The sequence below is a fragment of the Bombus flavifrons genome, chromosome 13, assembly GCF_040668555.2.
Source record: "Bombus flavifrons isolate JBK064 chromosome 13, iyBomFlav1_principal, whole genome shotgun sequence".
Lineage (NCBI taxonomy): Eukaryota > Metazoa > Arthropoda > Insecta > Hymenoptera > Apidae > Bombus > Bombus flavifrons.
In genome coordinates this window covers 11,662,618-11,682,657 of record NC_138454.1, presented here as the reverse complement: position 1 = coordinate 11,682,657, position 20,040 = coordinate 11,662,618, and the positions used below count along the sequence as shown (strand labels likewise).

The 20,040-nt window shown below is 31.3% G+C and overlaps 4 protein-coding genes and 2 long non-coding RNA genes across 13 annotated transcripts; 3 read left to right on the top strand and 3 right to left on the bottom strand.

Moving 5' to 3' along the window:
• Nucleotides 1-252: 252 nt before the first annotated feature.
• LOC138186242 (uncharacterized) lies at nucleotides 253-11,129 on the bottom strand. Of its 4 annotated transcripts, none has more exons than XM_069125876.1 (8): nucleotides 10,989-11,129; nucleotides 5,490-5,626; nucleotides 5,267-5,391; nucleotides 4,932-5,071; nucleotides 3,807-4,018; nucleotides 3,382-3,616; nucleotides 1,472-1,719; nucleotides 253-1,165 (listed from the first exon to the last, which is right to left on the bottom strand). In XM_069125876.1, the coding sequence occupies exons 1-8, from the start codon at nucleotides 10,996-10,998 to the stop codon at nucleotides 935-937; spliced, it is 1,338 nt and encodes a 445-aa protein (XP_068981977.1). In that variant the 5' UTR covers nucleotides 10,999-11,129; the 3' UTR covers nucleotides 253-934. The 4 variants fall into 4 exon arrangements, with proteins under 4 accessions (XP_068981977.1, XP_068981978.1, XP_068981976.1 ...); XM_069125877.1 differs by lacking the exon at nucleotides 10,989-11,129 and adding an exon at nucleotides 7,983-8,001; XM_069125875.1 differs by lacking the exon at nucleotides 10,989-11,129 and adding an exon at nucleotides 7,010-7,595.
• Nucleotides 8,058-10,740, bottom strand: LOC138186247 (uncharacterized). 2 transcript variants are annotated; one of them, XR_011174846.1, is made up of 3 exons: nucleotides 9,456-10,740; nucleotides 8,237-8,748; nucleotides 8,058-8,140 (listed from the first exon to the last, which is right to left on the bottom strand). It is a non-coding gene; the product is annotated as an uncharacterized LOC138186247 (long non-coding RNA). The 2 variants fall into 2 exon arrangements; XR_011174845.1 differs by having other exon boundaries at nucleotides 8,247-8,748; nucleotides 9,456-10,738.
• On the top strand, nucleotides 8,743-9,432 carry LOC138186248 (uncharacterized). Its single transcript, XR_011174847.1, has 2 exons — nucleotides 8,743-8,899; nucleotides 9,015-9,432. It is a non-coding gene; the product is annotated as an uncharacterized LOC138186248 (long non-coding RNA).
• Nucleotides 11,130-12,304: 1,175 nt separating the features above from the next.
• RpA-70 (replication protein A 70) lies at nucleotides 12,305-15,566 on the bottom strand. Of its 3 annotated transcripts, none has more exons than XM_069125870.1 (13): nucleotides 15,094-15,559; nucleotides 14,977-15,024; nucleotides 14,703-14,899; nucleotides 14,477-14,625; nucleotides 14,315-14,420; nucleotides 14,084-14,246; nucleotides 13,817-14,021; nucleotides 13,613-13,725; nucleotides 13,375-13,541; nucleotides 13,055-13,286; nucleotides 12,901-12,984; nucleotides 12,632-12,826; nucleotides 12,305-12,546 (listed from the first exon to the last, which is right to left on the bottom strand). In XM_069125870.1, exons 1-13 carry the CDS (start codon nucleotides 15,121-15,123, stop codon nucleotides 12,433-12,435), a joined length of 1,803 nt encoding a protein of 600 aa, XP_068981971.1. In that variant the 5' UTR covers nucleotides 15,124-15,559; the 3' UTR covers nucleotides 12,305-12,432. The 3 variants fall into 3 exon arrangements, with proteins under 3 accessions (XP_068981971.1, XP_068981972.1, XP_068981973.1); XM_069125871.1 differs by having other exon boundaries at nucleotides 14,315-14,405; nucleotides 15,094-15,555; XM_069125872.1 differs by lacking the exon at nucleotides 12,305-12,546 and having other exon boundaries at nucleotides 12,685-12,826; nucleotides 12,901-12,986; nucleotides 13,056-13,286; nucleotides 15,094-15,566.
• A 216-nt stretch (nucleotides 15,567-15,782) lies between these two features.
• On the top strand, nucleotides 15,783-17,489 carry P32 (complement C1q binding protein P32). The gene is made up of 5 exons (XM_069125885.1): nucleotides 15,783-16,115; nucleotides 16,345-16,495; nucleotides 16,594-16,796; nucleotides 16,890-16,978; nucleotides 17,248-17,489. Exons 1-5 carry the CDS (start codon nucleotides 15,905-15,907, stop codon nucleotides 17,395-17,397), a joined length of 804 nt encoding a protein of 267 aa, XP_068981986.1. The 5' UTR covers nucleotides 15,783-15,904; the 3' UTR covers nucleotides 17,398-17,489.
• A 268-nt stretch (nucleotides 17,490-17,757) lies between these two features.
• On the top strand, nucleotides 17,758-19,791 carry Rab19 (RAS oncogene family member Rab19). Of its 2 annotated transcripts, none has more exons than XM_069126130.1 (5): nucleotides 17,758-18,099; nucleotides 18,520-18,604; nucleotides 18,682-18,780; nucleotides 18,871-19,010; nucleotides 19,152-19,791. In XM_069126130.1, exons 1-5 carry the CDS (start codon nucleotides 17,890-17,892, stop codon nucleotides 19,257-19,259), a joined length of 642 nt encoding a protein of 213 aa, XP_068982231.1. In that variant the 5' UTR covers nucleotides 17,758-17,889; the 3' UTR covers nucleotides 19,260-19,791. The 2 variants fall into 2 exon arrangements, with proteins under 2 accessions (XP_068982231.1, XP_068982229.1); XM_069126128.1 differs by having other exon boundaries at nucleotides 17,767-18,099; nucleotides 18,853-19,010.
• Nucleotides 19,792-20,040: the final 249 nt, after the last annotated feature.

Genomic DNA, 20,040 nt, shown 5'->3' with positions numbered 1-20,040 from the left:
AAGCAGATAAGCAAAAAGCTTATTCTATGAGCCCATGTAGAATTTTTTTTTTACTTAGGTTTACCTTATTTTTTCTCATTGAGCTACACTGTTGACTGCAACTATGAAAGTCTCGTATTATAATTAACAGATTGTCAATTACAAATACAGGGAAAATTAACGAAGCACGATTCCAGTTAGTTTATGCGGCACTACCAAATCTCACAACCTACAATTGTGAACAAGGAGGCTAAAAATAATACATCATGTCTCTTTTCGGAAATATTATTTATTGTTTTGTAACAATATAGACTTTAAAATCAACGACTGTAGAAAAGCGAGAACTATTGTGCATTAAATTAAACCACTATGTGGTTACGAACAAAATGTTTTTCATAATACTCTGATACGAAATAGGCAATCAAGCGATATGCAAGTTGTACCTTAAACTGCATAAACAGGAATTATCGATACTACTATGTAGCCAGTTATTAACGCATATATATATGTAGCTGAACTGTACATATACACTGCCAGTTTTTGATCGATAATTTCTACGTTATTGACATTGTGATTACGTTCTGTGTAGAAGTATACGTCCATTGTACACCAACTGATCGATGAACATGAGTCACGACCCGCCCATTTGTAATTAGACTAGTTTGCACACATAGGAGATTCTCATTAATCTTATAATACATAATACGTCGCTTCTTTCCATCTTATTTAGATATCAATAACAATTGAGATTCGATTATTGGGCTACAAATATTTTCATATGTCTTCATATACGCGAACAACCGTTAAGCAGGACAATTATGCACACATAAAATATTTTTGTTGAATCCTTGATATAGCCTACATCTGGTATTTCGATCGCGTTCAAACATAAAATCATTGTAAGAGATTAGGATTCATTGACAAATTCATCGACGTTGGTGCAGCTAATTCTAATCTAAGGTTTAACCATGATTTCATATTCTGGGAACGCAATCTCAGCACCACCAAACGCTATGTAACACACGTTGTGCGAAGGTTGTACTTTGCCGATTGTCATAGCGCCTTCGTGCAGTACGCGGCCAGCATAAAGTGGCTCTCCGTCTTCTGATTCACCAGATGGAATTGCGTTGTGAGGAATGTTGTTTCCGGTTGTTGGAACCCATACTGGGTTGCAACCACAAAGAACCTAAGAGAGAACAGTTATTAAGTTATAGTTATTTTTTGATACTAATTCAGTATTTTTATCTTATTTATTAGCTTTAAACGATACAAAATAAACGTCGTAACCAATATTTCGTGAAACACGGCTATCATCAATGAGTAATGTTAAGATTTTAATTAAGAAGCAACGATTTGACTCCATTTTATGTCGTATTCAGTTTTGCTTTTTCTTTCTTTTCCTTTTTTTTTTGTGTGTGTGTTTCGAGAGAACAATTTACAAAGATCTCTCGTACTTACAGAATTAAATTGCTTCTATTCTCTTCTACCCTACCTGATAATCAGTCTTTCCGTGTTCATCACCACCCCAAGCCACATAACACACAGAGTCTCCTGGCTTCACTTTGCCAGGTAGAAGAGCACCCTCGTGATAGGCTCTGCCCACATACAAGGGTTCACCACTTATATCTTTTCCTCCTTCGACTGCACCTGGAGGAATTATTCCACCAGTTGCCTCACACCAACAGAAATCTCCTATATCCATGACACCCAATGGTGGAGGTGGGGCCGATGGATTCGCATCTAGAAGCAGGTGGCACAGAAACACATTAGAAACAGATGGTCAGGACTTACTTCCTTTATTATCTTTTGTATAAGATTAAGGTAGCGCTTTCCAACCATTACTCGAGTGGCATTAGATTTTGCCTCTTCTTCTTTATCATGTGTGTTACATACATATATACAGGCATCTATTATGTCTTTATGTTGGATAGCACTTGAGGAAGAAGTAAACAATGGTATTAGAAAAGCAAATTATAAAAATTGTCATCTCTGATTAGATGCAACATCTCATGCTTCGTACAATTAAAAAACAATGCACGAAATTCGAGGAAAATTATGATTTATGACGTTGATAATGTTTACAGTAATGACACGTGTGAAGAACGATAAACGCATACCAAATGATAATGCGAAAACTTATTATGAGTTCTCTCCGGAATGAGCTTTCACGATGTTTTCGGCAGAATTATTTAACATCATAAATAAATCGACCATGGGACGAATCACATCATAAGCAACTATTAGATTTAAGTTACGACAGAAAGAATGGGGATCGATCGGGAGGAAAAGGCATTTAAAGAATGATGCGTCTGCACTAATCTGCAGAAAATGGGGATATGATGACCTCGGCATACTTTGTTGTACATGCGGCTATTAGGTTCTCGTGTAATAATATGGCTTCTATTGCGTGCAAATATGCATGTGCATGTGCATGTGCATGTGCATATAAATCACCATGAACATATTGAATCAAGGCAGTTACATTTCTTACATTCATCGAAATTCAAGTACTATTATTTGTTAAAAAATCATAATTATATCTCCTTGTGGGTGTAGGTGCTTAACACATTTACTGTATATTGAAAATCTTAGAATTCCTATAGATATGTACATTGATACGTGTAAAGATTAACAGAATATCTAACGTTTAAGATGTTCAATACAACTTGCAATGGAAAGTCTTACAGGGTAGGCGTGTGACATACAGTAAACGTGTTACTGTCATTACTTCAATTACGACCGGACACGACAATTGGCGTGCTAACTGAACTAAACATTTTCAATCGAGAACATTAATCTGCAGGCAATCGTCAATGAGGTATAAGGTACGATTTGTTAATGCTCAATACTCTTTTCTACCATATAACTGATACAACAATAAAAGGTTATTTATTTTGAAGGTAGAATTTAGAACAGTATAGGGATAGTAGTTATAGTAATTCTGTAAAATCTAATAGCAGCTTTTCATTTATTCGTTGTTTATAGCAAATAGGCTGGATCGGTAAAGCGTTAATTTTAGCATTTGCATGCGAAAAGGGATCCGTTGAAAAGAAAAGAGGCAGGAAATATAGCGTGAATAATAAGATTGCATTGATAATTACGAGAAGCAATTAGTGGCACCGACACCCTTATCCTCGAACTCCCATTAACATAATACTCGTATAGGTATATCTATAAATAAAAAAAGTAGGATTCGTATAAATTACATATTCTACTGAATATTCATATCTATTAACTATAAAAAAATCCTACTTTTTATTATAATCTCCAAGATAATGAGAAACCGAGCCTCAACACCCAGAAATGATCCGTCGGTCGATAATTTCTATTACCAAGGATGAATTGAAGCAGAGAAACAAAAACAAAAAGAGAAAAGAAACGGATATTTAACAGGCAAATTACTTTTGTGGGACGGATGGGATGGATACTGCGCGGTTCGAAGTTTCCATTTGCCGGTTGCTCCCCAACCGGTACGCACACCCACGTAGCTCACGCCAATCGGCTTAGGATCTTGCCATTCCATGATCACAGGACCATTAACATCACCAGCCCTGACCATGATATGACCATCGAGCCAACAAATCGCGAACTTCTTCGTTTCGTTCTCGTTCAGCAGATTTGGCGTATTCACGCGCACCTGTCGGTGCAAAATCAACGTTTTAACACGAAACCCGAACTCTCGATCTTCCTTTTATTTTGTATTAAAGCAAAAAAAAAGAAAAAGAGTTGACAAAACATTAAAGATTACTAAATAACTGTTTCATTTGGTAAAAAATTAAAAGAACGTCGTAATCAATAAATGATTTCGAGTTTCGTAAATTTCGAACCTTGTCGGGTTGTTTGCGATCGTATCTGATGATGGATGCTGTGTTTTCCCAACCCCCGAGCATGATTTCGTACATCGGGCTCGAGTCGCCTTTTTTGTTGGTCAGGGCGATGTGCGCGTTACTCTTAGCCCTCACTTCGATGAGGACCGAGCCGCTCCTTACATTATGAAACGTGTAGACTAACTCATTCCGTGTTGACAAGGGGCCATGTCCTTATAGGAAATAAAACATTTAATTTCCAATCAGGATTTGGAAATGAATATTTTTCCTTCTCATTCGCGTTCATTGTTCCCCCAAAATTATTTATTATTCTTATATAAACTTTTAACATACACGTGGCAATAGAATATGTTGGATATATGTATGTACTTACATATTTTCCATTTTCTATATTGCTATAACGATTTTACCGTATAGCATATTCAGCTGATAGGGTTATCAGCCGTTTCAATTATAAGCTTGGAAATATGAGTGCTTTTGATCACACTGCAGCACAATACAAGCGTGACTCAACTACATGTGATCTATGATTCTTTTCTCGTGCATGTGTCCTTCCAATCAAACGGTGTCCAATTACAAAAACACATTTTAATATACAATGGGAATATTTGTATGAAAAATATAAAGCAATATAGAGAAACATATAGAATAATGTAAAAAGGTGTTGATGTGAAATTCGACACCATTCGAAGTAAAGCGGTAAACGTGCTAGGATAAAACATATTCGAGCAACAGATCTAAAAGCCTAAAAGGGAACAAATATTGTTTCTCGAGGTTTCGTATACTTTACGTACAACTATTTTGACCACCTACACATATGGCTGTATGGGCGACGATGCATTAGTAGAGTCGGTCCGAAATTCCATAAAATACCAGCAAGAAAATCGTATTAATAAATTGAGAATTAAAATTTAAGCCCTTACATGTGATTTGATAAAAATTGCAATATTTCGTAAATATCTTCCCAAACGGAACACGGATTTACAAATTGATTCTAGAACACTAAAATACGACTCTATAAAACCTATTTGTAGACATTAGCTACGATAAATCTACCTAATTTATAAGCAAAAAAAAAAGGAGTTTAAGAACATGGAATACGATGAGAAGAGATAATAATTTTACCTTCGATTAACCATTCACCGGATGCACCCCAACCGGTGCATACCCCGAAGTAACCGATTCCGAACGGTTCTGGATCGGCATACGTGAGAAATGCGCTTGGTTCGCCCTCTTTACCTACTGAGATAACACCATCGCCCCATCTGGAAGAAAGAATTATGTAATTGTTATTATGAATTATGTAAGAAAGAATATTGTGCTATTACGAATACACAAGATGTATGAAACATATTTATTTAAGGTTTCTAAAAACAATAAGGAGAAACAAAATGATATAAGAAAAGATATTATCACATCTTGTGGTTAATAACTTTAATAATGTAGTGAACACTACCCACCTGATCCAGAATCCACGCGTTTCATCAGCACTCAGGATACCAGGTGTATCTGCCTCAGCAACATCAGGTTTCGTCCTATTTTTACGAATTACAGACTTGCTGTTGCTCCAACCACCAATGAAAACCTGCGATTTTAACACCCACGATACATTCGACTCTCATTTGTTTATTTGAGAAATTTTATAACAATAATTAAACAAGTTTATTTTTCAATAATTTTTACCTCATACATAGGCTCACCCTCATGGGGGCCCGTTGTAAGTGCGATATGGGCATCGTTCGCTGCTTTTATCCGGAACTGAAGTTGCCCGCTCGCGACAGGATAGAAATTGTATTCCAATTTATCCTCAGTAGAAAGAGCTAAAGGAAAAAAGAAAGAAATTCTTAGACATTTATTATACATTATAACATGTAATGTAATTATATTTATATACATTTTTCCACTTTTGATCATGTTTATTATTATTAATAATACTAATTAATAATAATAATAATAATATCTTATAATTTCTTAATAATGATATCTAATATTAATCGAGGCTAACATTAACAATGACTTTGATAAAAATTTAATTGAGCTGAAACTAGGTCCAGTGTACTTAAAAATCAGTTGAGTTAAAAAAACTGGCAAAGGATTTAAAATCCTCTTTAGTTGAAGAAATCCAGACGCCCAGACGTCTGGACGCCAAGACATCCTACACAGTATCTACAATAGTATCTATCTACACAGACGCAGCGGGGTGATGTAGAAAAGTAGGACAATGCAGGACTTGCATCGATCAATATATCGTGTGCTTGCGACAGTTTCGAGTCTAGATCGCCTCGTCGTACGTTTCGCGACTATAAATTACCTCTAGCGATCGATCATTCACGATTATAATCACGATTACCCAACATTCTGTATAGAAAAAGTTGGTGATAGTTTTTCTTATTCCAAGCACGATCACTTGCATTTAATGAGCATATAATATCAAAAATATTAACTGACAGAGATTAATGATTCATCTTATCAACAGTATGAATTATTTTTCTGCATTCGATGTAACTCTATATAGTTCATGATATGTAATATAATAGAAGTCTGTATCAATAAAAAAAAAAACTTAATTTCCAGTTTTCGATCTCCAAGTTCAGTCTAATACAATTCAAGTAATCATTAATGAAACTTTCTTTTATAGAAATGGAATGATTCTAGTCGTCTAACGTTTAACGAATGATCATAAAATCGTTTAATCTTTTTATTTTTCGATCCAGCTGCAAAGGATTTTGTCGCACGACCATAAATTCAATTCGTTCCTGACGTGTCAAATTAGCTTAATGTCATCAATGTTATTTTCCATCTTATACATATGCACCTACGTTTAAAGAATTTACACTATAAACACATATTTCCATTATGAGATACATTGGCCGGAAACAGTTAGATTCAGTTTGCTTTTAAATTATAGTCTTATACAGTCGTTCTTCTGCTCGAAAGACTGCACCTGGCTTCACCCTCTATACGCTCCAGAGAAACACCTTGCATAAGAAAACATATGCTCTGACTTTGTTAAATTGTTAACGCTGATTACCTCTGCCAACATTCGACACACGCTTCTTTACATTTTTTCTATACTTTGTGAAAGATATACAAAAAATTGATCTTAATTGAAGACATAATCAATATTTATTGTTTTTCGGAATTTTTCATGCTTGATAATTATTGAAAATTATTATTTTTTACTTATTAGGTTGAAAATTTACCTGGAAATTTGATTAACGACAGCAACTGAATTCCAAAGTCTGTGAAAATCAACGCTAACACTATTGTCTCTATCAAAAGGTTCCGCCAAAACGAGCGCCCGGAAAACATGCACATTCTACATTTATCAGAGTCTACCGACACTGACAAATTATCACAATTGTTAATAAATTGTTCTCGCATTAGAAATTCTTCGTAATCTATTTCATGTTATTTATCGATAAACAATTGATATTAATTTCGCTAGAAAATTGCTAACCCTAACGTGCAAGTAAATTCTTTCCTAATTGAACACCATCGCAAACAAACTTCGATTAATTCAAAAATTGCATAGATCTTCTATTATCTTCGATTCGAATTTTAAATGTTGAATTTTTATTTAAATATCAAGTAATATCCCACGTGACACTATATTACTACGCTGCAGGTATACTAAAATTACGTTATAGCACGCTTTTCATTAATCGTCTTTCCGTTAAGTAAAATGAACTATGGACTATCATGACGATAATCCACGTACGAAATAACCGTTGTTACACCTACTACTACTATCGAAATGTTCTGTAACACGCGACAACAAGAATTTGCTGGACGAACGCAACGCTTATAAATAGCGGCTTGTGTCACAGAGGCCATGTTCGTTGCTGACATCATTGTGTCATCGTCAACAATTTGAATCACATCAATTTTTGCACATCATGAATCAATCACCCACATTCCATCTTTCACAGCAACAATTTTTATCTCATACTTTACCATGCTTTAAGCTTAAAATTATTTAATAGCCTTTTAGATTTGCTTCAAGATTTTCTGTACGACTGCTAGTCTCTTCATTAACATTTTCTTAATGTAAAGTAGCTATAAAATGGTTTAAACGATAAGGCGACCATGAATAATAGAAAGTTCCATTACGCGAGGCCGAGAACGCCATTGTGATGATGTCATTTAGTATTTTGATGCCAATTACATACATACTTCATATAGCGGTACTTCGGTGATTCAAAGTGATCAATGTGACGAACTTTTACGTCAAGAGTAGTCAGTCAAAGAGTCACCTCCACATTCGGATTAGAAACAATCTCATACCCTTGATAATATTTTCTAATTATCTCTTTTTCATAAATATCGTTTATCTACAGTTGCTATTAATAACAGACATAAAAAAAGAGATTAAAATAAGAAAAATATCATATACTTGTTAGAATAAATGTTTGTTTGTATGGAATAACCTATATGTGCTTTTACTGTACAAAAAGTTTCTTGAACTTTTCCCATTTACTTATTTTTACATTATTTTCGATTAGTTCTAGGATATTCGTTTTGTGGGCAAAATTGATTGAAGTACCAGATGTTCTATAAAAGAAGTGTTACGCTTTACGTTGGCAATTAACATAATAATGAGAAAATTAGAGCCATTGAGCCAATTTCAATTGCGCAATGATGATCGTTGGTTGGTTCCACCGTTTTGACGTTTATTACCGTATTATTCTAGTGCTTTCATTAACATGACTCTAGAACCTATTTTAACGTATAATGTAGCGAATATGACTTTTTACATCTAATTTTGCTAACTTCACTGGATCCATTATATCATGTTCTATTATTTCTAGCGCAAATGCATGGTTGCCAATAGTTTGACGATCATGTGTCCAGTAAACCTCTTAGTGTTCATTCGTGTTTTACTGTCATTGACCTCGCATAGCAACTCTCTTCCTTTTGCTAGCAAGCTGGACCGCGCTTCCTAATGGAAAAAGTATTCACATGTACCAGTTAAATTTAAAAACAAATAAAAATTTCTATATTTCATCTTTATGTAGAACATGTTGCAGAAATCATCATATAGAAAGTGAAATTTCAAATTGTTTCATACATATTTATAATGAATATAATAGGTATATATGTATATAAAATTTTTCTATAGCATATTCCTTTTATATTTTTTCTTTTCTTTCCTTGAATAAAGAAAGTATATTAAAAAAGTATAATAATATTACATTTACATACAAGGTACAGCAAATACATGGTGATATATCAAAACAAATATGTTAAAAAAAAATTAAGGTTTCTACAGAGATTCTAGAAAACTTGAGAAAATAAGCGAGAACAGTAGAATTGCACGTTACGAAACAATCTGGAACTTATGGTTGGTTGCACAAGAAATCCTGCAGAGATGACGTGATACCGGAATTATGAAAATTAAGGTTGTGTCACATATGAAACAGTACTGTTATGATTTTTCAACCGTAAAAAAGTTTCTTCAGAGAACAAGAAAGCTGATCAAACGTTATTTTTGAACTGCAACTGTTTATGCATTTACAAGATACATATTCAAAGTTGTAAAAATACACAGATCACGTAAAATATTACGTAATATGCAAAAATATATCAATTATCCAAAATATACTTATATATATATATATATGTACACATTATAACATATATATTTACCAGATAAAATAAATCTCTGCTAAGATTCCATTTTTGAATGTAGTGTTGGTAAAAATACAAATTTGCGAAATTATTCTGTTATTCCACATTTCTATTAACATTATTCTATTATTATGAAACTCACATTGATAAGATATTCAAACTTTCACCAGACCTACAAGATTTAGGTTAAGCGAGGACATATTTGTACTTCAATGGAACTAGCACGAAGTTGTATAGATTCGTGAAATCGCATTGTACATAGCTAAAAATGCCGGCCGGCCGGTTTGTCAAACCGGCACAGCCGCACCCGTATACGCTAAATATACTAATTTAACTAGACACTAGAAAATAAATTACGTAATAAGACATTCTCCTGTAAACATAATTCTATTCTTCACCATTTCCTATAGATCCCTAATCGATAAGGTAGATATCTCAATATCTACTACTTCGATAGATATTCTCGAATATTCGATGATTCCTTTCAATGAAGTGAAAATATTGTTCGCATCTATTTACCATTTTCCTTTCGTTTCTTTAGATTCCATAGTACAAAATTAGACATGATTATTGAAGATAATATGGAATTATTATAGGCATTATATTAGAGGGACGATATTTGCAAGATCGAACTAGAAGGGTAGATTAATCATAGCGTCGCGTGTTTCTGAGAAGTGTTATGGTACATTAGAAACGAATTCGATATTAGACTACCACGATAAAAATAGACGTGATCCTTTCGAAGTCATGCGAAAGATTTTCGATCATATTTCACACCTTCTTTCAAAATACATATTATCTTACGATGTTTATTACGACGATATGTATAATAATAATATTTATATAACGTTATAGTTGTATCAAGTGTTACAATTGTTACAAGTAGTCGTAATAGATTTTATTAAATATGTTGTTACATGTTATACTACAATGCATTATGTAGAAATGAAAGGTCGGATTGAAAAAAGTTGATGTTTTGTAAAAAATTATTTTCTCGACAGTAATTAACACGTATCTGCTTAAAAGATATGCAATTTCAAAAAATATTTCAGGATATTTCCGTCGAACGATCATGATACGAAACATGAAAAATATAGTATTTTTGTAAACTATTTTTGGTAAAAATTATAATGCCTAATTAAATATAACATATTTCGAATTACATGAATACAGTACATTTCTAATTTCTATGTGTTGATAATAATTATCTCAAAAAATTACTTATTCAAGGTATCTTCATATCCATGTGTATTTGTATAAGTAGAAGATAGTATTTGTATTTTGTATTTTTTACTTTTTCCTATATTCATTATCTTTTTTAGAAGGAAAAAAATTATAGTTTAAATAAGTAAATATTAATAAAAAATTGTATTTCTAAAATGACAGTTAACCGATTTATCATGTTTAATTATTTATGCAAAAAGGGGTTTCTAATGTCAAATAGACAAAATGCAACTACAAATGGAGATAAATTAGAAAAAGTAATAAAAAAAAAGACGTTAATATTGACTTAGCGATATAATTTGTTGATATAAAAATGTAAGTGCTTACAAATAGCCATAGTGTTCTTCCAAATACAGACAAAATCAAAAATCACTGTACTACGTAACAATCACCTGCTCTTCACGAAGGTTGAATTCGTACTGCGACGAAATGCGTCGTTTTGGCGCTTTACGAACGTAAGCCGCTCGCGCATGCCCAGTACACATACTACAGGCGCAAGGTCTTAACGCCAGTAATTTGCAAGCGGTAATCAAACAAATACGATGAGTCATAAACTACTGACACATGTTCATTTTCGGATGTAAACTGGTAGACAAAAAATTTGTTTAGAACTGCAGATGAGCTTAAAATATTTGTATAATACGTAAAAATGCGTATTTTTCACATATAAATAGGGCAAAAGACTTAAAACAAAGTTAAATTTTTGAATCTTTGAATTCAAACATAATTCCCAAATTTGTTAAGTATCAATGCAATACTTAAAATAATCATGCTGTTTACTATAGTTATGCAATTATGTGGGCAATTCGACAGATGGTGAATAATTCAAGTAGTATGATTCATAAACTCCAATTACTTTTTAATCATTACATGTATTAACAGATACAGTTCATTGTAAGTGACTTATATTTTTCGGTAATACAAATGGCATTAACGAATTAATCCTTATTGTACGATAAGAATATTACGTAATCTTTAAGTTGTAAATTTATTTAAAAGGTGATGATTCAACATATATATATATATATATACCATTATATATATATGTATATACATACACATTCATACATGATATATTTCATTCATTCATAACATCATTATAAACACGTTTAGGGTAATGTCGTCATTATTATAAGTACTCTTAGTCCTACTGCCTAATAGTATCAACGAAGACTGGCATAAACACTGCTTTCACAACGATGATACGACTGATAATGTCGACTAAATGCAATTACGTTTTTATGATATTTCTAACTAAACTGGTTTTATTCATGCGTAACTTTACAAAAAATGCATATATGTAATTTCATATACTCATAGCTTCGATGACTTTGTTAAACAATAATACACTGCTACATAATAACTCTAATGAATCATGCCGAATTGCAAGATTATCTACATATAAGTTTATTCGGAACACGATTTCACGTTTTTATACACCGTAATTATTTAGCAAAGCCTAACATGTCTTAGTTTAATGAACAGTACGACCATGTTATGATAAATATCTATGTAATAGGTTTAATATTTACTAAATTTATAGCTATTTATGTAGGAAAATTAATGGAGTAATTTATGGTAGTCACATTTTTCAAAGTATATTTAACATTATTAAATATAGGAATTATTGAATTACACACAAATATGTAATGAAATATCAAAAAATTATTATTGGATTAATTAACAATATAAAAATATACTGATATTTTTTCAAACAAAAAGAGCTCAGACATGCGCAACTCTAGAAAATATTATCAGAAATGGAATAACTTTAAGTACTATCAATACCAGTTAATTCTTTGAGTTTGGTTATTAAGTCTTCGTTGTAGGCTTTGCAATCGGTTGGGGATACATCAATACATGTTGATCTTAACCTGTTTTCATCCTGTAAATAATTTAGTGCGGTAAATAATTACAAATATTAGAATCTTGGAATCAAATATTAGAATCATTGCATTGAGTCAACTTACACCGAATGTTTCCATTTTCGTTCTTATCTTAAATATGAAACTTTTAAATGTTACTTCGCCAAGTTTTTCCAGGTAAGCATCGTTATCATTTTCTTTTAATTCTCCAAGTTCCTGAGCTGTAATACCTAAAATTTTCTCTGTTTCGTCATTAAATGCCGTGACCCACATATTATCTGTCCAGTCAGCCAAGCTTAGCTGCAAAAATGCTAAATATTAATAAATCTGACATGCATCTAAATAGATGAAAACAAAATTTATTTTGCACTTACGCTTCCAAGTAAACGATATTTGAAGTTAGGGAATTCTTTATTACATTTTTCGCACCTGTACATGCCATTTGCTTGATCTATCACCTGCAAAATACAATCTCTTAATTGATGGTGTTTTATTATATCTACTTATAAAGTACGAGATAATAATTACCTTTTTTTTGCAGTTTTCACTAGGGCACGATTTATATAAAATATTTTCAGTGCGTAAAAGATTAATGGTCGCCTTCACCGTAAATATTTCCGGACCGTTCTTTTTATCTATCTGACTGTTTGCTTCGCCAATTGTGATCAATGCCTGAGACGTTTGAGCTGCACTTCCAAATGCTCTTGAAAGTGGCTTTGCTTCTTCATGACATCCAGTTGTGTTAAACCAACCTCGTAATCTATATTAAAATAAAAAGTATTACTCTAAAACCAAGATTTTTTGCAATTACAATATTAGTTTCAGAGATCTATTAATGACTTTGACACCTATGTGCTTCTGGAATATCTGGATCAACCTGCACAGCAGTTCCACTGAGAGTAGACAAATTCTTTCCACCGTTAAATTCGCCAACACGAGCTCCTTTAATGGCTAAAACTGGATTATCATTTCCTGAAAATTCTTCAGCTTGTGTTCCCCATAGTGTAAGCGTTACCTAAAATCTCATTTTATGTAATATTATAAAAACTTTTCTATTCATTGAATTTAGTCAGGTAAAATTTTTACCATAGTATTACTTTCATCAATGAGATTAATATCCCTTTTTTTCATGTCTCTACCAGTGGTTCGTGATACTAACATCTGCAAATCACCACGAGATTTTACAATAGCCAAAACATCTGCAACAAATAAGTGTTATGATTAATAGATAATAGATTAAAGTGTTATGATATAATATATAAATAGTATACATTTCAATTCAATATTTACCTATTATATCATTTTTCTCCTTTTGCTCTATATCATTTATTGGTATGAAATCAAACTGAAGAGTTGGAATTTTATCTCCAATGTCATGACATGGAATTATTTCTGAATCACCAGTTAGAGTCATTTCATAATCGTTTTTTAAATTATTAAATTGCTTATTTGCTGTTTTTAAAGATGCTCTGGAAATGTAATAAACCTTCCCAATCTGCAATAAAATGTATATTATGATGCAACATTATAAAATACATACAACAGCACACTAATTACCTCAATCATATCATAGAATTTATCACACTGATCTCTAAATGCAGTGCATCTAATCTCTCCACTTTCGTCTACAAGATCCATGGAAAACAATTTTCCTTCACCACGTGAATTACTCCACGTTCTAATGGCAGATTTATTGACAACTCGTGCCTTTATTACCCACCTATGTAAAAGATTATTTAGCACATTAAGAAACTGTGACACTTAAAAAGAATGAAAAATTAAACACACCTGTTTTGATAAGGACTCAATGCAACGATTGGGATTGTGGATATATCACTGGTAGAAGACTGTTGACCACTATGCTTTGACACCAAGCTACCTGAATAATAAAATACTAAAATAACATGTTATTGATATGATTTGTACTAATTCATAGTTAGTGTATATTACTTTGCTGTTGCGAAGCAGCTTGCGCAGACTGTGCACTTTGTGCTGGTTTAGATTCACCATCAGCGTCAGCATTTGTTGGATTACCAATTTTATGTCCAACTTCATCACCCGCAACTTTTAAATCAACACTTAATATTACCATTACTCGTCTAAAATAAAAAGAATTCAATGTTGAATTGTTAATAAAATTTTGTTATTCTTTATTTAATAAATAATTATTGCGTACTTTTGTTTGCCAGCATTATTTACCACACTTATAGCATATCTATTTATTTGGCAAATGGAAAATTCTGTTAATATATTATCGGTTATCATTGAATTTAATTGTGTGGCAAGCATCGTAAATGAATTTATTCGTTTTCCATCAGATACGAGAAGTCTGTAACGTTCTCCACTATTTGAACTAGACAATTTCTTGTGACCCTATAAACAATTATCGTATTCGAAAATGAGATACTTTAGTCTAAAAGCAAATTAGACGGAAGACATAGTTTATTTACCAATATTTGCAATATCGGCCTATCGACCTCGATCCCGTTCATGATTTTCTAAAAATCAGATAAAATAAATTGCATCACAATTGTATCATAAAATACAAATACTATGTTTAAACTTACATCCAATGCTCCTTCCGTAAGTGAATACATCTTTTAAAACAGTGATACTAACTTATAAAACGTCGAATAAAGCTAATGATATATCTACATCACACAACGTATTGTATTTGATATTCTTTATGGCGGTATTTCTACTGAGGTATTTCCTGTACGTTTCCCACTATTTTTTTGCAATATCAACCAAGGATATATATCAATGTAAGATAGCATAGAGCTTATACAAGAGATGAATAGTAAGATCATTCAGCAGCAAAATAGACACTCAAAATAAGGCCCTGTGGTGGTCAAAGGCTACACTGTTCGTCGAAAAGCTCTTGATGTTTCTTGGTGGTAGAAACGAGCGGACACACACTGTTGCAATTATCTCCTTTTGTTTCCAGTTGCATTCCTGTTTATAGATTTTTCCTTACTCCAGTGATCATCTAATTTAGTCGAGTATTTCGCTAGCGTAATTAAAGTTTATTTCGAGTAAGGTTGTCTTTATTATTATGAAGTTAAAAGCTAAGTTGAGTAAGTTATTCGAATATTTAGATAGCGCGCGCTGTCGTGACCATAGGAATTAATAACATGATGACAATCTACTTTGGGCGACGTCACATGTGTTAATTCCAATCTTCACTTCGAACAGAAAATTACTAGAAATCACCATACAAATGTTTGTTCTAGAAATTACAAGGGGACAGTAGACTATATAGTTTATGAATTCGTGACGGTGGTATTCATCCTACCTCGTGTTCGGTTTACCGGAAAACCATTTTGTGCGTATATCTATACGATTCGAACAAAGCCAACGTTAGTTGTGAACATTAAAATGAACGGAATAATGAGAAAGACATTATGTTCGCCAATAATTAAAAATTTGTTTACGACAACTTCGATTACAGGAATCGCAAATAATCAATTAAGAACACTGTGGAACGATTCTCGACGAATCCAAATCACACCTATCGCTTCGACAAAACTATTTAAGCATCCAAGTGTTTCTTGTAATTTCGGTTATTGTAGGCATTCTCATACGAAAGGTACATTATATCGTAATTAATTTCATCATTTCATCGTCATATAAATCAATCATATATATTGTAAATTTCAATAATTGCATTTTTAAACATCTATACATTTATATTGTGATATATCTATGTTACTAATAATATAAGTTTTATATACTTTATTTATTTTAAGACTGAAATATTTTCATTAAGTAATTGTTTTATCGCTTTATCATAATTATTTCCTTCTCTTTTTTTATAGCTGAGAAGGAGCTCGTAGAATTTTTAGCTGAAGAAATCATAGCAGAAAAGAATGCACAAAAATTAAAAACTATTCCCACTCAATTAGATGGTTTTAAAGTCTCGCTTGATGGGGCAGATGTTAATTTGGAAAAGAAGCAAGATAATGAAATGTAAGAGAACTTTTAACATGCTATATTATTACAAAATATGATAAACTATTTTAAGTAGAAAATACATTTCTTCTTTTACTACAAATTATCTTTTACAGAATTAGAATTTCATTTAACATAAATCACACTGTTGATTCTGATTCTGATTCTGAAATTGAAATGACTACTGATGCTCCCGACATTGGTGATATGAAAAGTAAACCATCCTTCACAGTTGATATAGTTAAAGAAGATCAGACTCTTGGATTCACCTGTTCCTTTAACAATGAACCTGGTGCATCAGGTGCCAATGAAGGTTATAGTAAGTAACATTGAATTCTAACTTATAGCAATACATGTATGTACTATTGTACGATTAGATGAATGTGTTTTTCATATATCCATTTAATTTCAGATGACATCTTTGGTATAGATGAAATTACTTTATATACAGGAGAACATTCTGACAAAGTGTATGCCGTTGCTGGTGAAATTATCGATGGGGTAAGTAATTAATATATATATATTCTATAATGAGCTTATATGTATCTATAAAAAATAAACCAAAGTGTTGAGTACAAATTGGAGTATCTAGTAACCAATTTGATTATTGATCTTTGGAAAAATAAAACATTCACACATAGAATAATTTTATTATTGATAAAATTAATACTTGAGAATGTGACAATGATTTACTACAAATTCTTATCTAATTAATTTCATGTTTCTTTTTATATATGCTTATAGAAATATATGTAATATTTATTTTTCAGTATCTATATGACTTGCTGATGAATTATCTCGAAGAGAAAGGCATTTCAAACGAGTTTGCGGAGAAATTGGTTGACCTGAGTACGAGTTACGAACATACTGCGTATGTTAGCTTATTAGAAGGCCTTTCAAAATTCACATCACGACAATAATTGTTATTTTAATTTCTACTATATTTATAATTAATTAGATATAGAGTATGTTTATGTGAGAATACGTTTATAATAAATGCACATAACACCTATGTTTATCTTATTGAAGTAAAATGTCTCTTGATAATAAAAGTGACATGTACCATCTATGTCATTGTATTATGTCAGTGCTATTCATTTTTAAATAAAATAAATACATTGTACCTTAAACTTCATCAGAAACGATGTATTTTTATTAAAAAAATTGGTGAATTTGTTTGTAATTATAAAATAAAAGGTGTATAACAGGTTAGACTGAAAAAGAAATCTAATGTTTGAATCCGATTTCAATGAATATCTTACGCGTACCAACTGCACTAATTATAAGAACATTTATAAAGTGGTGGAGTTACGAGTTGAGTGAAACAATGGCGTAAGTAGTCGGTAGGTCTGGATGTGCGGATTATAAAGAGTGTCGTCGATTTGATAAATTACTTCGACGATAGGAAAGAAATGTCGAACCGCGATCCGAACAATTTGATGGCCACGAACGATGAAAATTTTGATTACTTGTTCAAGATTGTGCTCATTGGCGATTGTGGGACAGGAAAAACATGTGTTGTTCAAAGATTTCGATCTGGTACATTTATCGAGAGGCATGGAAACACAATTGGTGTAGACTTTTCCATGAAGACTGTACTAATCGATGACAAGAAAGTTAAGGTACGTTTATTTGATCTATGATCAATATCGCTATATTTCTCCAATTTTTTTGACATTTATAACCTACAAGTAATTTATATATAAATTTTAAAGAAGAGAGCTCAATAGTTTCTTTAATATAAAATTATTTAAATAAATGTAATTTAACATAGGAATGTGAGATCGAATAGATAATTTTTTGTTAAAAGCGAACTTTCACTTTAGCTTGAATTATTTTGTACAAACTGGTATTGATAATATCTTTTTCTTTAATTATATAAAATAGAACAGATATATTATAATACATAACAAATATTGTTACATTATGTTTTTCAAATTAGTAATATAATCTTTTTATATAAAATATATATATATATATCACTTAATATATAATGATATACAAATCATTCAAAATGTTTAAAGATATTTTATTATTGTTAGTTGCAAATATGGGATACAGCTGGCCAAGAAAGATTTCGTACAATAACTCAAAGTTACTATAGATCTGCTAATGGTGTTATTGTAGGTATGTGAGAGATATTATTTCTACCTTTTTGTTCACTTAACTATGGAAATATTTATAATGGCTTAAATAACTTTCAGTTTATGATATTACAAAGAGATCTACATTCTTAAGCTTACAACATTGGGTAGAAGAAGTACGAAGGTATACTTCATCACATGTGTTATTAATTTTAGTTGGTGAGATTTGTTTGTATATTTTGTTTTAATTATGCTTTGAATACTATATATTAACAAATAAAAATCTTATAGGTAACAAATGTGATTTAGAAAGTCTACGAGAGGTTGAGAAAGGAGAGGCAGAAGCTCTTTGTCAATATCTACCTGAAGTGTTACAAGTGGTAGAAACATCAGCCAAAGAGAATACCAATATAGATTCTGTATTTTTCTACCTGGCAGCAGAACTTAAAGTAAGCATTTGGCTTTCATATAAAATGCAAAATATATAATAAAAAATGATATAAAAATATAAAATATAAGTAAACACATACCGTTTTCATAATCATACATCATATAATTTTAAAGAAATGCATATGTTTACTTCTTTCCAGAGAAGACATGAAAATCGTCAAATAAATGCTAATGAAGATGAAGTTGTTACACTTGGTGCAAGTAGAAAATTGTCTTCTTGTTCAGGTTGTCCATACAAAATATTTTAGGTAGTGGTTTATAAACAAATGATATACATATCTTTACTATGTTTAAATTTGTATATAAAATGGAAAAACAATGTACAATATTTTTATAACTATCCAAATAATGTGATATTAAAAGAAATTAATTATATTGTTAATAATGATAGAATAGTAATAATTGTGCTACAAAGCCAGTATTTTGTGACCATTTGATTATGGAACAGGAACTCATTATGGATTTTGTATTAATTTGAAAAATTACTATTCTCTCTTTATCTGCTATTTCACTAGAGACTTAAGGTCGAGCATTTTAAACGTATACATTTGTAAATACAAATGCTTAGATTTCATAATATTCAGCGTCACTGATATATTTCAACTATTTATAAATGTAGCAAAAGTTAATGCACGTATTTATTTTTAATGAAACGAATCTCAAAAAGAACAAATATTATATTAATATATTTTTTTAAAGAAAAAATTTGCTATTGTACTATTTTTTTAATGTTATTGTAATATCGAAATTATTGAAATAAAATGTATATGATGTACTTCACATTTATCTATCATATAATTAAAATAAAAATATTTAAGAAGATATTAGTTAAACAATATATTAAATAATGTTAGTTATTTATTAATATGTATGTATGTGTGTGTGTGTGTGTATATATATATATATATATATATATATAGGTATTACAAGATAAATATTTGCTCGTGAATTACGACGTATAAACTACATGTGTTCACTTTTTTGACAAAATATATCAAAATTTGAAAATTTTGTTGTAATTAACATACC